The sequence below is a fragment of the Periophthalmus magnuspinnatus genome, chromosome 21 (assembly GCF_009829125.3).
Source record: "Periophthalmus magnuspinnatus isolate fPerMag1 chromosome 21, fPerMag1.2.pri, whole genome shotgun sequence".
Lineage (NCBI taxonomy): Eukaryota > Metazoa > Chordata > Actinopteri > Gobiiformes > Gobiidae > Periophthalmus > Periophthalmus magnuspinnatus.
In genome coordinates, this window is record NC_047146.1 from 32,978,765 (window position 1) to 32,992,443 (window position 13,679).

Genomic DNA, 13,679 nt, shown 5'->3' on the forward strand with positions numbered 1-13,679 from the left:
GGCCCCTGACTGCGCCTAGAAATTCTGTCCATAAATATAATGAACAGAACCGGTGACAAAGGGCAGCCCTGGCGGAGTCCAACATGCACTGGGAACAGGTCTGACTTACTGTCGACAATGAACACAGCTCCTGCTCCGGTCATACAGGGACCGGACAGCCCTTAGCAAAGAGCCCCGGACCCCATACTCCCAGAGCACCCCCCAAAGGACACCACGAGGGACACGGTCGAATGCCTTCTCCAGATCCACAAAACACATGTGGACTGGTTGGGCAAACTCCCATGAGCCTCGAGGACCCGATGGAGAGTATAGAGCTGGTCCAGTGTTCCACGACCAGGACGAAAACCACACTGCTCCTCCTGAATCTGAGGTTCGACTATCGGTCGAATTCTCCTCTCCAGTCCCTGGAGTAGACCTTACCGGGAAGGCTGAGGAGTGTGATTCCTCTATAATTGGAACACACCCTCCGGTCCCCCTTCTTATACAAAATTACACAATATTACACAAAATTTCCCAGTTGCACAAAAAAATTACCCACGATAAATATTGACACAAAAAATATCTAGTTGTGTCTTTCATAAAGTGACCGATCGACACAGTGACACAGGCCTGACCACAGATTATACACCAGAGTCTGAGTGTGGTCAGAATGTGCTGTTCATGTGTTATTCATGTGTTATTTATGTGTTATTTATGTGTTATTTATGTGTTCATGTATTGTTCATGTCTTGTTCACATGTTGTTCATGTGTTGTTCACATGTTGTTCATGTGTTGTTCACATGTTGTTCATGTGTTCTTCATGTGTTGTTCATGTCTTGTCCACATGTTCTTCATGTGTTGTTCACATGTTGTTCATGTGTTGTTCATGTGTTGTTCATGTCTTGTCCACATGTTCTTCATGTGTTGTTCACATGTTGTTCACATGTTCTTCATGTGTTGTTCACATGTTGTTCACATGTTCTTCATGTGTTGTTCACATGTTGTTCATGTGTTGTTCATGTCTTGTTCATGTCTTGTCCACATGTTCTTCATGTGTTCTTCATGTGTTGTTCACATGTTGTTCATGTCTTGTTCATGTCTTGTTCACATGTTCTTCATGTGTTCATCTGTTTCTGTTTCAGAGGACAGAGTGTGGACAGTGATCTCACACAACAGCACTGCCCCCGTCACAGTTCAGGGCTCCTCCGTCCTAAAGCCTCACGTTATCAAACTAAACTACAGCGTCTCCACGCCGCAGCTGCACGCCATCGTGGAGGGCTCCGAGCACTGCCAACAGGAAGTGGTCTACAACTGCAGGAAGTCCCGCCTCTTCAACGCCAAAGGTAACGTGGAGTTTGGTTTATTCTTCTGTAATGACACAGCATTATAAAGTAAGCTAGTGCTAATATGCTAAAGCCGTTTGCTAACTGATAATTGTTTAACTCTGACCCCTGTTTTTAAGACGCTGTTGGGGAGTTTGTGTTAATTTATAAACAGAAAATATATTTTTTATTGTTGCACAAGCGAGACACTGCAGCTGGTTTCTCTAATTCATTTTTATCATTTTAAAGAAAACATTTTGACACTGTTCTTGCTCGGTAGTTTTAATCTATAATACTTTTTTTATTGATCTAAAGCGACTTAATAAAAGAAACACATCAGCTGACTTCTGGATCAAAGCTGCAGTGCTGTCATTCTGGTCTTAAATGTTCGTATTAACCCTCTACATGATCCTGGGGTTTTTATTTCACTATTGTGTCTGTAAATCAAAATATGAACATTAATAACAGACAAATCAGGTCCTTCTTTCCCCGAGGTCGCTCCTGTTAGCGTTAGCAACAGGTTTGATTGACAGCGTTGCTAAGCGTCCACTCTCTGCTAAACTAGAGACCGAGAAGGGGCGTGACCTTCAACAGGCTCACTCCTGATTGGCTCTTTGGTTGCTCTGTATGAGCTGCAGCTCAAGTCTTTATTTTATATCATTGTTTTTGTGTCAGTGGCATAAAGTGGTTTCAGTTTATCATTTATCGTCCATGAGAAGGACCAAGACCAAGACCAAGACCAAGACCAAGACCAAGACCAAGACCAAGACCAAGACCAAGACCAGGACCAAGATCAGGACCAAGATCAGGACCAAGATCAGGACCAGGACCATGACCAGGACCGGCCCCAGGACCGGGACCACGGCCTGTTTAACCCTGTGCTGTGTGCGTTCTCCGTGGTGAGGTCTTCTGTTTGTGCATTCTCCGTGGTGAGGTCTTGTTTGTGCGTTCTCCGTGGTGAGGTCTTCTGTTTGTGCGTTCTCCGTGGTGAGGTCTTCTGTTTGTGCGTTCTCCGTGGTGAGGTCTTGTTTGTGCGTTCTCCGTGGTGAGGTCTTCTGTTTGTGCGTTCTCCGTGGTGAGGTCTTCTGTTTGTGCGTTCTCCGTGGTGAGGTCTTCTGTGTGTGCGTTCTCCGTGGTGAGGTCTTCTGTGTGTGCGTTCTCCGTGGTGAGGTCTTCTGTTTGTGCGTTCTCCGTGGTGAGGTCTTCTGTTTGTGCGTTCTCCGTGGTGAGGTCATCTGTGTGTGCGTTCTCCGTGGTGAGGTCATCTGTCTCTGACACGTGAGCCCATGATGAAGGAGATGTCTGAGCTAATGATGCTGTACATGATATTGATTGATGTCTACAAATAGCCTCAGTCCCTGTGGTCACTCTAATGACCGGTGCCACAGCGCGCCTCTTGACCTTCATCGACCACAAACACTGATCCCACTCTCTCCTTCAGAGACAAAAGAAACACTGCCTTTATTTATTCTTGTGTCATGGACGCAGTGTGGACTTTGGTTTGGTCAGTGGTTGTTTTGTGGAGGTCAGATAGGTCAGGGGGGTCAGATGTTTGGGTGGAGAGTTGGATACATCAGTATTTGAGGTTTTGTGACTGATTAGATTTGGGATTTGTGTTTTTGAATCAGGACTCTGAACACGACTTCATCGCACACATTTGAGACGACTGAAATATGAAGTGTTAAAGCCCACAGGCGTCTGGAGCAGAGGTCAGAGGTCAGAACTACGGCTTTGACCGTTCTGTTTCTGCTCCATAAACAACTGGATATTTTGCAGAAAACGTTTATCACCTAAATAGAAACAACAAGCGCCTATAGGTTGAACTACTCATTTTACTTCATTATGTTTAAGACTTTACTAAAACAAAACTGCAAAAACATTTTTAGGTTTTAATTTTATTTCCTGGTTGGAAATCATGACATCACACCGGGAAATCCGAGCTTCCAATGTTCCAAATTTCTGGACCAAAACTCCACTAATGTCACAGAGATTATTCTGATTCTGATCATCTGACAAATAAAATTAAGAAAACACTTTTATTTCGTCTTTTAAGTTTCTGAAAAAAAAAAAATACATTTCTTGTGTAAACTGTGATGACATCACACTGGTGACATCATCAGTGTGATGTCATTGTGTGATGTCACTGTGTGATGTCATTGTGTGATGTCACTGTGATGTCACTGTGTGATGTCACTGTGTGATGTCAAAGTGTGATGTCACTGTGTGATGTCATTGTGTGATGTCATTGTGTGATGTCACTGTGTGATGTCACTGTGATGTCACTGTGTGATGTCATTGTGTGATGTCACTGTGTGATGTCACTGTGTGATGTCATTGTGTGATGTCACTGTGTGATGTCACTGTGTGATGTCATTGTGTGATGTCACTGTGTGATGTCACTGTGTGATGTCATTGTGTGATGTCACTGTGTGATGTCACTGTGTGATGTCACTGTGTGATGTCACTGTGTGATGTCATTGTGTGATGTCACTGTGATGTCACTGTGTGATGTCATTGTGTGATGTCACTGTGATGTCACTGTGTGATGTCACTGTGTGATGTCACTGTGTGATGTCATTGTGTGATGTCACTGTGTGATGTCATTGTGTGATGTCACTGTGTGATGTCACTGTGTGATGTCACTGTGTGATGTCACTGTGTGATGTCATTGTGTGATGTCATTGTGATGTCACTGTGTGATGTCATTGTGTGATGTCACTGTGATGTCACTGTGTGATGTCACTGTGTGATGTCACTGTGTGATGTCATTGTGTGATGTCACTGTGATGTCACTGTGTGATGTCACTGTGATGTCACTGTGTGATGTCACTGTGTGATGTCACTGTGTGATGTCACTGTGTGATGTCACTGTGTGATGTCATTGTGTGATGTCACTGTGTGATGTCACTGTGTGATGTCATTGTGTGATGTCATTGTGTGATGTCACTGTGTGATGTCATTGTGTGATGTCACTGTGTGATGTCACTGTGTGATGTCATTGTGTGATGTCGTGTGGGACATTTTCAACATATTTTCCATCTTTTCTTCACAAACTGCTTGTTGATTTGTGTAAATTTAGGTTATATTTTTATTATATTTATAAATGATTTAATTTACATTTACAGCAGGTTTTATCCTCCAGATGAATCAAAGTTTAAGATGATAAAAGCTGTCACTCGAATCATTGTGAGACATTTATTCCAATGTTATTGATGTTTTGGACGTATGACCTGATGAGTGTATGACCTGGTGAGTTTATGACCTGGTGAGTGTATGACCTGGTGACCGAGTGTTGACTGTATAATATAATCGTGAGTATAAATCTTTTCTGGAGACGTGAACATTACGTCTGACTCTTTGTTTTAAATCACATGTGTTTTTACAGTGGGAGCTTTATATTTTGTCACGATTTTACCTTTTGTGCAGCAGCATCAGCTGCAGAGCTGCTTTTTCCTCTGTACAGTGGAGTGAACGCGGAGCTGCTTTTTTTCTCTGCCTTTGGACATCCTGCTCTTTTTGATTAGCTCTGTCTGTTTAACAGATTGAACAAGTGTGATTCAAGTTCACCTCATCGTCCTTTTATGTGATTTCAGATCCTCAGACTCTGAAAATGACCAATTGTTGCCGTTGAAAAGCCCAGGGGGAGGCAGATGTAGGCCAGCCCCGCCCCGCGTGGCCACCGCAGAGATCTTATTTTAAAAAGATGTGATGGGAAAGACAGCTACAATCTGGCATTAAATAAAACAAAAATGTCCAAAGGTTTAGAGGCTTTAGTTTTTTTTAAAAAGCGACATGGGTCATTCAGGGACATTCTGAATAACTGTGTGGCGTCGTATTCAGACAGACCTCTGTAAATGGTGTGTCTACCATCAGGGTATTACTCAAACAATATAAATATAAATGGACATAGCTAACCTGCTAGCGCCGTGTTCCAAACAGGAAGTGATCATGGACACACTTCCTGTTCCATCGACTCACTTTCACTTTACACTGAAAAACTGTCTCCTCTCTCTGTCTCTGTCTCTTCAGACTCATTCTGGTCTTAAATGTTCGTATTAACCCTCTACATGATCCTGGGGTTTTTATTTCACTATTGTGTCTGTAAATCCAGATCTGAACATTAACGTTTGTCTTGGTTAAACTTACCATTTGTTGGTGAGGCTGGTCAGGAGGGGGCGCCATCTCCACATTTTGAGCCCGATCTGGTCAGAACCACTTTATCTTTAGTTTGGTCAAGTGTCTTGCCAAAGGAGTCAACAACAGTCGTCCTGCAGGTCTGTGTCTCCTCTGGGCTCGTCCTTTAATCCTTTATAAAAAACACCATAACAGACTTTATTCCATATGGTTTTGTCTGTTGTGCAACATAACATAGATATAATATTTTGTTTTATATCATTAATCGCTATGGAAACTGCCCTAATTTCTCAGTGTTCTCTCAAACACATGAACACCTTCTGTGGGTGTAGGACGGCCTCTTAATATTTCAAAAGTTCCTTGTTTTTCTCGGCTTACCTCTGGCGGCTGTAGAAGACGTGAGAGAAATGATAAAAACGCTGGCCCAGAAACCAACAGGTCGACCCAGGTTTTAATGTGGGCCTCTACATCACAGCCACGTTTTTATTTCCTCATCGGTCCGGTCAATACCGAGAAGTCTGACCTCCAATTCACAAAGTATTGATCCGTTTAGCTGAAGTGTAAGTGCGTCGCTGGAGTCCGGAACCACAGGACGCTCTGGTCACTACGACGACGGCAAGAAGCAAACGCCACTCGTGTGCTACCTGTTTATTCACACACAGAGCCGTTAGCAACAGAGCCGTTAGCAAAAGCGCCGTTAGCAACAGAGCCGTTAGCAAAAGAGCCGTTAGCCAACAGAGCCGTTAGTGAACCTCTCAGCTTCTTATTATGAGCTGTGTATTTCTGCGTGTTCCAGAACATTCAAAGGCCAACGTACGTTTCAGATGTGTTGATTGTCTGTTTGTTACAGTTGGTTGGAGTCTGTTAGCCGTTAGCTCCAGGGCTGTGTTAGCCGTTAGCTCCATTAGCCGTTAGGCCCATTTACATTCTGCAGTTTTCCAGCAGCACGTCTCCAAATGCAACGGAGCAAACAGAATATAATGTTGGCAGGAGCAGACGTCCTTCTGCCAATCACTGAGACGAGCGCGACGCTGGAGCAGGAGCAAACCCGCCCAATAACAAACCATCACATGACCACAGTGTCGAGAATATGTGACACTTTAGAGGAACCGGGGGATGTATTTATGATGTTTATATATGACTCTACAGGAGATACATGTTAGCTGTTAGCTCCAGGGCTGTGTTAGCCGTTAGCTCCAGGGCTGTGTTAGCCGTTAGCTCCAGGGCTGTGTTAGCCGTTAGCTCCAGGGCTGTATTAGCTGTTAGCTCCAGGGCTGTATTAGCTGTTAGCTCCAGGGCTGTATTAGCTGTTAGCTCCAGGGCTGTATTAGCTGTTAGCTCCAGGGCTGTATTAGCTGTTAGCTCCAGGGCTGTATTAGCTGTTAGCTCCAGGGCTTTATTAGCCGTTAGCTCCGGGGCTTTATTAGCTGTTAGCTCCGGGGCTGTTTAGATGTGACTCTACAGGAGACACAAGCTGCAGATTCAGTCGTTTGTCACTAAAATGTCATGTGACTCGTTCTTATTCGTCTGCTGACCTGTCGCTCTGCTGTAAAAATCTCTACTGTCCAACGGCTCTTTGACGATTGTGCACAATTGACTCAATGAACCAGACTCTTTGGTTCAAGACAACTTCTCTGTTGATTTTATGTTTTTAAGGTTTTTATTATTAGAAATTCCACAACAGTTTGGCGTCACGAACAGGATTGGAATATCTAATAATTAAAAACTTAAAAAAACATAAACTCAATAGAAAAGTTGTCTTGAATCAAAGAGTCTGGTTTATTGAGTCATTTGTGCACAATGGTCAAAGAGCCGTTGTCCCTGAGTCGCCCTCAGCTCAAATGAACATACACAGAGTATTTATACATCACAATAATCAGACCAGTTTAATCTAAGTGACTCCAGGACACACGTCGTCTCTACGTTAACAGACGAGACATAGACTCGTGCGTAATAACAGACAGTGTCACAAAGGTCAAACAGACCCATAACAATCACGTCCATAATGCCATAACACGGTGATGTAATGTCCCTGGTAAAATGAGTCTCAGGAGCCTCGATATGAGCCTTGAGTTTGTCTTGGAGATCTCTGCTGTTTCCTGCTGCCTTCACATCACAACAACTTCATTATAGATTCTGAGGGAGATAAGATAACGCTGTGAAACTTTAGGATTGTAAAAACATTCATTTTTTTACCTGCCGTGTGACGAGGCTGTGGCCGGAGCATTAGATCTGCAGTCTGCTTCTAGAGGAACAGCTCTGTGCAGAAGGGTTTGTGTTAATTAAACTGTCACATTTTTATATAACGCCTTTCCACCTTTAAGTCACTCAAAGCTCTTTACATCAGGAAACACTCACACATTTAGCGCTGGGCCATATGGATTATTTTATATCACGATGTAACACAATAAAATATGTTTTCAGTTATTCTCTGAGAACTTTGACAGAAATTTCATTACTTACTTTTCTCCAACTTTATTTTGAAGTGACATTTACCTGAACTGTCACAAATGAGAAACAAACATTTTAGCGCCGCGGTATAAATGGATCAAATGAAAACCTCAGATCAAGGACTTTGGCGAGGTCTCTAACGCCGTCCTTCAACTACAAACACAGGAGCCTTTACAAATGTAACGGCACATGTGATCTGTTTACTGCGCCGGGACATTTTCACTTCTTTATCTTCGGCTGGTTATAGTTTTTCTTTTCGCAACTTGGTTTAGCTCAGATTTTTTTGGATTCTTCTGTATTCTTCTTTTTCATGGACCTTCTTTAGGCGATAGAAGAGGTTTGTTGTGTCGGCGTCGGGCGTGGGAATAGTCTTGTATCCCAGTTTGCATATGGCCGTCTTCTGCTCCGTGTCGAACATCTTGAACCCAAAATGTCACCAAATCACAGACGTCCCTCTTTTTGGTGAATGTGCTTCTTCTTCTTCTTCTTGGGCTGCCTGCGTAGATGTCTCTGTCTGTTGCGACTCCAGACGTGACTCTTCCACCCGTTGTGCGTCCATCGTTCAGCGCTCGTGAGTAACACAAAGCAGTAAATAGCTGTTGTCTTGAAGAACTCTTTTTTATTCTTCTTTATTTTCACTAAACGTAGAGTATGTGAAGTGACAAGACACTTCTATTTAATAATGTATTTGCTGTAATAGTTGATAAAATCAGGTTAGAAGAGAAATGAGCCTTTTCTACCGTCATAACACATTCACACACTGTTCAAAGCGACGTGCCACCTCCAGAATGTTACATACTGTGGCTTTAAGTGTGTTCCGTTTTCTAAGTGAGATATAAAATGAAACGTGATGAGGATGTGTCTCTTTCCCGCTCCACCTGCCTCATCCACCTGTACGAGAGCGGAGTGTAAATATAACCCTCTCGCTCGCACCGGCCCTGTCTCCGACGCACACATCATTTCAAATAGATTGGCTCGTTAGTGGACGCCATCGGATCCTGTTTGGAGGACGCCGCACGCCACGATCAGCAGCACCACATATTTTTATTCCGGGCTGAATCTAAAACAGCTCATTATTGAAAAGCAGGTCATCGTTTCTTCTCTATAACGATAATGTGGCTGATGCGTTCTCATACATAAACTTATCTCCGCTCCGGCGTAATGTATGCTCGCCGGCGACCGCAGATACGCTCCCCATGACACTTGATTATGTATAGTGGCGTGTAGCGTAATGGCTTCCTTCCCGCTCGCCGGGCTCATTCCCGACGCAGGTCCGCGCGGCGTGACAGGCGACGGAGGCCGGGCCCCTTAAGCTCATAGTGGAGCTAATGAATCGTGTTTTTATACCTCCTCCGCCGCCTTATTGACACTTACAGACAGGGGGCGTCCCGCTGGCACACGAGCAGTAAACAATGACTTCATCTGTTCTGAAAAGATCGCAGTACGATTCCCTCCACGAACACAAACAGACTGGTTTGTAACGCAGCGCCTCCTGCTGTGGGACGATGGCAGATCCAAAGGTTGATGGTTTGAATTCTGCTTTGGAGATAAACATCAGAGTCAGATCCACTGACCCACAGGTGGAGGTGCGATTCCACCTCCCACAGATGAATGCTGTTATTGTGTTCTTGGGCAAGACACTTAACCCCCCTCGCCCGGTTAAGTGTCTTGCCCAAGGACTGTTGTATGGACATATCGCCAGTGTTTTTGTGTATATTTGACCAAATTATTGTGTCTGTGTTACATTTGTGCGGTTTGTTTAGAGGAAAGAGACTCGTTTGTGCAGAACATTTGACTTTTGATTCACTGTTTTGATTAAAACAGGTTTATTTCATATTAACTTTGGTCTAACACAGACTTTTAGCGTCACAGTTGTTTTAGTCGATGTGTTTTTCTCCTTCAGCGTCGTTAAACTGCACATGTCTCTGTGTAAATGTAAATGTGGAGCTCGTATAAACTGAATAAAACTGACACATGGAACAGTCTGATGTGTTTTTATCGTTGGTAAAATACACAAAACAAAATGCACTTTATGTTCATTTATCTTCAATTAATGGAAGGTAAATTTAATAAACAATAATAATAATATTAATTTTTTGTGGAAATGGGGTTGATCATTAAGCCTTTACATTTCACTGAATGGTATCGAGTTAATCTGAAATATATCGTATCGTGGCTTATGTATGGAGGTTTGTATTGTATCACTTCTTAATGACGCCCAGCCCTAATAAAAATGTGACCGTTTACCTTTTACCATTAATCATCTTTATAATTATTGCACATTATGATTTTGCGTGGCTTTTGCAGGGCACTGGTCGAGTTTTTGGGAGTAGATTTACAGTTTTAATGAGTTTTCGCAGTAAGTTACAGTTGGGCCTTCTGTTCAGTAAAGCCTCACATTTTCATTATAACGTCTGACCCTCAGAAGATGCAGTGAGTCTGGGAGTCGAGGCCGAAGCGTGTGGAGCACCATCGCTCCATCACCACAGTGAGGCGCCGGTGTGTGTTTACTGTGTGGCTACAGGGGCGGCACAGAGAGGGGACTTCAGGGGGCACGGGCCAGTGTCCCCCACAGATTTCTGCCCCATTTTTGTAGCACATCCTTTCTCGACTAAAACTGTGCAAATGGCGACCACAGAGTCTTCAAAATGAGACTAAAATAAAAAATAATTCCATATTAAGTTTTTTAAATCACTCCAGTGTCTGAGCACATTTAGACTGATTAAAAACAGCGACTCAAACATGGGGGGGACATGTTAAGACCTTAGCCCCCCTGAGCTCTGTGCAGAGTCTTTAAGATCCCTAAAGAGGGGCAATTTTACCATTTTAAAGCATGGATGTCATTTTAAACACACTGCTCAAATCAGATCTCTTTAATCAGAGCAGCCTGTCAGTCAAACTTGTGGGATATTGATATGGTCAGTTAAGAAGCACAGGGGGTAGTTGATCAGTTTCAGCTGCTTTGTTTTTAATGAAATAAACACCAGGGTCACTAGAGGGGCAACAGAAACACAGCCCCCTAAACAGGAATGGTTTTCCAGGTTGATGCCACTGGTGTTCTTTCCTCCTCATCTCTTCCGGCAGATTTTTTTTACTGACTGACTTTTTCCTTTGGCTTGGATCATCATTACTGATAGCATGGTGCATGGACGCTGCAGAGGCTGCACAAGTGGTCCAACTCCTCCAGGATGGCACATCAATACGTGCCGTTGCAAGAAGGTTCGCTGTGTCTCCCAGCACAATCTCAAGAGCATGGACTAGAAGAGACAGGTAGTTACTCCAGGAGAGCTGGGCAGGGTCGTAGAAGGTCCTCAAACCCTCAGCAGGATCAGTATCTGCTCCTTTGTGCAATGAGGAACAGGATGAGCACTGCCAGAGCCACAGAATGACCTCCAGTGGGCCGATGAGAGCAGGTTCAACCTGAACACATGCGACAGACGTGAAAGGGTCTGCAGGCGCCGTGGAGAACGTCATGCTGCCTGCAACATCACTGAGCATGACCGGTTTGAAGGTGGGTCAGTGATGGTCTGGGGAGGCATATCTCTGGGCAGTACTGGACTGGCCCTCACGTTCACCTGACCTAAACCCAAAAGAACACCTCTGTGACATTATGTTTCAGTCCATCTGGCGCCGGTTGCTCCTTAGACTGTCCAGGAGCTCAGTGATGTCCTGGTCCAAATCTGGGAGGAGATCCTCCAAGACACCACCCGTCACCTCATTAGGAGCATGTCCTGCTGTTGTCAGGCGCATAGAAGCATGTGAGGACCACACTAACTCCTGAGGATCATATTGAGTTAGAATAAAAATAAAATAGACTCATATGCTGCATCATTTTTGCAGGTTCATTTTTGTGGTGTCTTTGGTTTAACTCCTCTGTAGGGAGATCATTTTCATTTACATAAATTCATGTGGCATCATTTTGTTACTAATAAATTAGAAAGAAATACTAGATTATTTCCTTTATTTAGATCTAATGCATTTTCAGAGTGTTCCTCTATTTTTTTGAGCAGTGTATTTTGCTGTAGACTGAATTCCCTGTGGAAGTTTCTACTCTACTTGGAGCAGAATAGTGTCCAACATTTCAACATCCGTCTTCCCACGAGTCACAAGTCCATCAGATTCACACTTTGACACACGTTCACCGCAGACGCAGCCTAAACAGTCACAAAGTCATTGTTCTAAATACACTCTGAACATCTGGGGCGAGTGCGTTACAAAGATTAAAACACAGTGTCTTCAGTGGAGCATCAGGCAGTTTATGAATCACACCAGAATAAACACGACTTTACTCTCGGTGCAGTCACATTGTAACATGCAGATGTGTTTTGACGTAAACCTCATACACACCAACGTATCTGTTTGAACAATGTGGCTGTTCCATGGAAACAAATCCCATTTTGTGTAACAAAATATTTTAGTTATTATCAAAGATCAAAGATGTCGTCAAAGATGTGTCCTTCAAAAAGCTGCTTCTCCTCCACCAGCGCGTCCAGTCCTCACAGTGTATTTAGCCACAGGTGAAAACAAAACAAAAGATGGACTGTCACATGGCTCATTGGACTCTCGCGTGGCTCATTGGACTCTCGCGTGGCTCATTGGACTCTCGTGTGGCTCATGGTGTTTAGTGTGGATGATGTGTGACAAATGTCTTTTGTCCAAATGTCTTTTGTCCAGTGACTTCTTTTGCTGTCCACTTGTTTATTAAGCCAAGAGCTCGGTGTCAAACAGGTGTTCTCTGAGTACCTGCGTGTTGGTCCACGGTGGCTCGTAGAGGCTCAGAGGGTTTTTTACTCTGGGACGATCTGAAGATAAGATACTTTTTAAAATTCTAATTATGACAGATCATTCTCGTGGTAATGGCCTCTATATCTCCTTCACTTCCTGTTTACTGTGTACTTCCAAAAAGAAACATAAATTAAAAGTATAAGAGTGTGACAGGCGCCCGAGGCGATAAAAACATATGAATCCACATTACGACGATAGTGAAACTAAATGAGACGATGGAGCAGAGGCCTCTGTGTTTACCTACGAAAAACCATGACAAGTTTGACAAAGCAGTTTTGGGGATTGTCATTACTGTTCTGGGACGAGGGCCAAACACACACACACACTCCAAAGGCTCAAAATGAACTCATCCCAGACTCAGTGGGTGGGATCAACTTTATATCTTAATATTATTATTGTTTATTCATTTAACCAATATAAATAAAACTGGAATCGACCGTGTTTTTTTCAACATTTTAGTTTTTGGTGAAATGACAGAAATGAACAGAATAAACGTGTGAAAAAGACTGGGACTAAAATGTTTTCAGTGATGGTTTGGTCAAAAAGATGAAGTCAGAGGCAGTGGCTGTGTGTGACGATAACACACTTTTAACACACATAACACACAAAACACACATAACACACACTCCATATACATCACTACAGACAAATACTGCCATAAACGATAATACTGAAACTGCTTTAAGACACAGTCACATTAAACCTGGATCATCTCTGTATCATTAAAAGCCTGAGCTGTAAATGAAACAATAAAAAGACACAGAAGTGTTTTCCCTCTGGAGCAGATCTGAGCTTATTACATAAAAACTCTGCACTTTTACAAAAAAATATGACACGATAAATATCAAGCCACCAAATGTATCGATCCACATAAATAATGAACAAAAAGTTGATATTTAAGAAAACTGTGACAGGCCCAGCCTTAGTGAATGTCTCTCCTCTCTCTGACTCCTCTGTGGCTCCTCTCTGACTCCTCTGTGGCTCCTCTCTGACTCTCTGACTCCTCT

At 43.3% G+C, this 13,679-nt stretch overlaps 1 protein-coding gene and 1 long non-coding RNA gene across 2 annotated transcripts in view; one reads left to right on the top strand and one right to left on the bottom strand.

Moving 5' to 3' along the window:
* The window catches only part of LOC117389683 (contactin-associated protein-like 5), a 90,878-nt gene that overhangs the window by 52,046 nt on the left and 25,153 nt on the right, over nucleotides 1-13,679 (top strand). The window contains exon 12 of the mRNA XM_033987395.2: nucleotides 1,123-1,323. Coding sequence (XP_033843286.1) covers nucleotides 1,123-1,323 — 201 coding nt within the window. The remainder of the gene's footprint in view (nucleotides 1-1,122; nucleotides 1,324-13,679) is intronic.
* Nucleotides 10,923-13,679, bottom strand: part of LOC129457284 (uncharacterized) — an 84,675-nt gene continuing 81,918 nt past the window's right edge. The window contains exons 2-3 of the long non-coding RNA XR_008649171.1: nucleotides 11,039-11,144; nucleotides 10,923-10,946 (exon numbers count right to left, since the gene is read on the bottom strand). This is a non-coding gene — a long non-coding RNA (uncharacterized LOC129457284). The remainder of the gene's footprint in view (nucleotides 10,947-11,038; nucleotides 11,145-13,679) is intronic.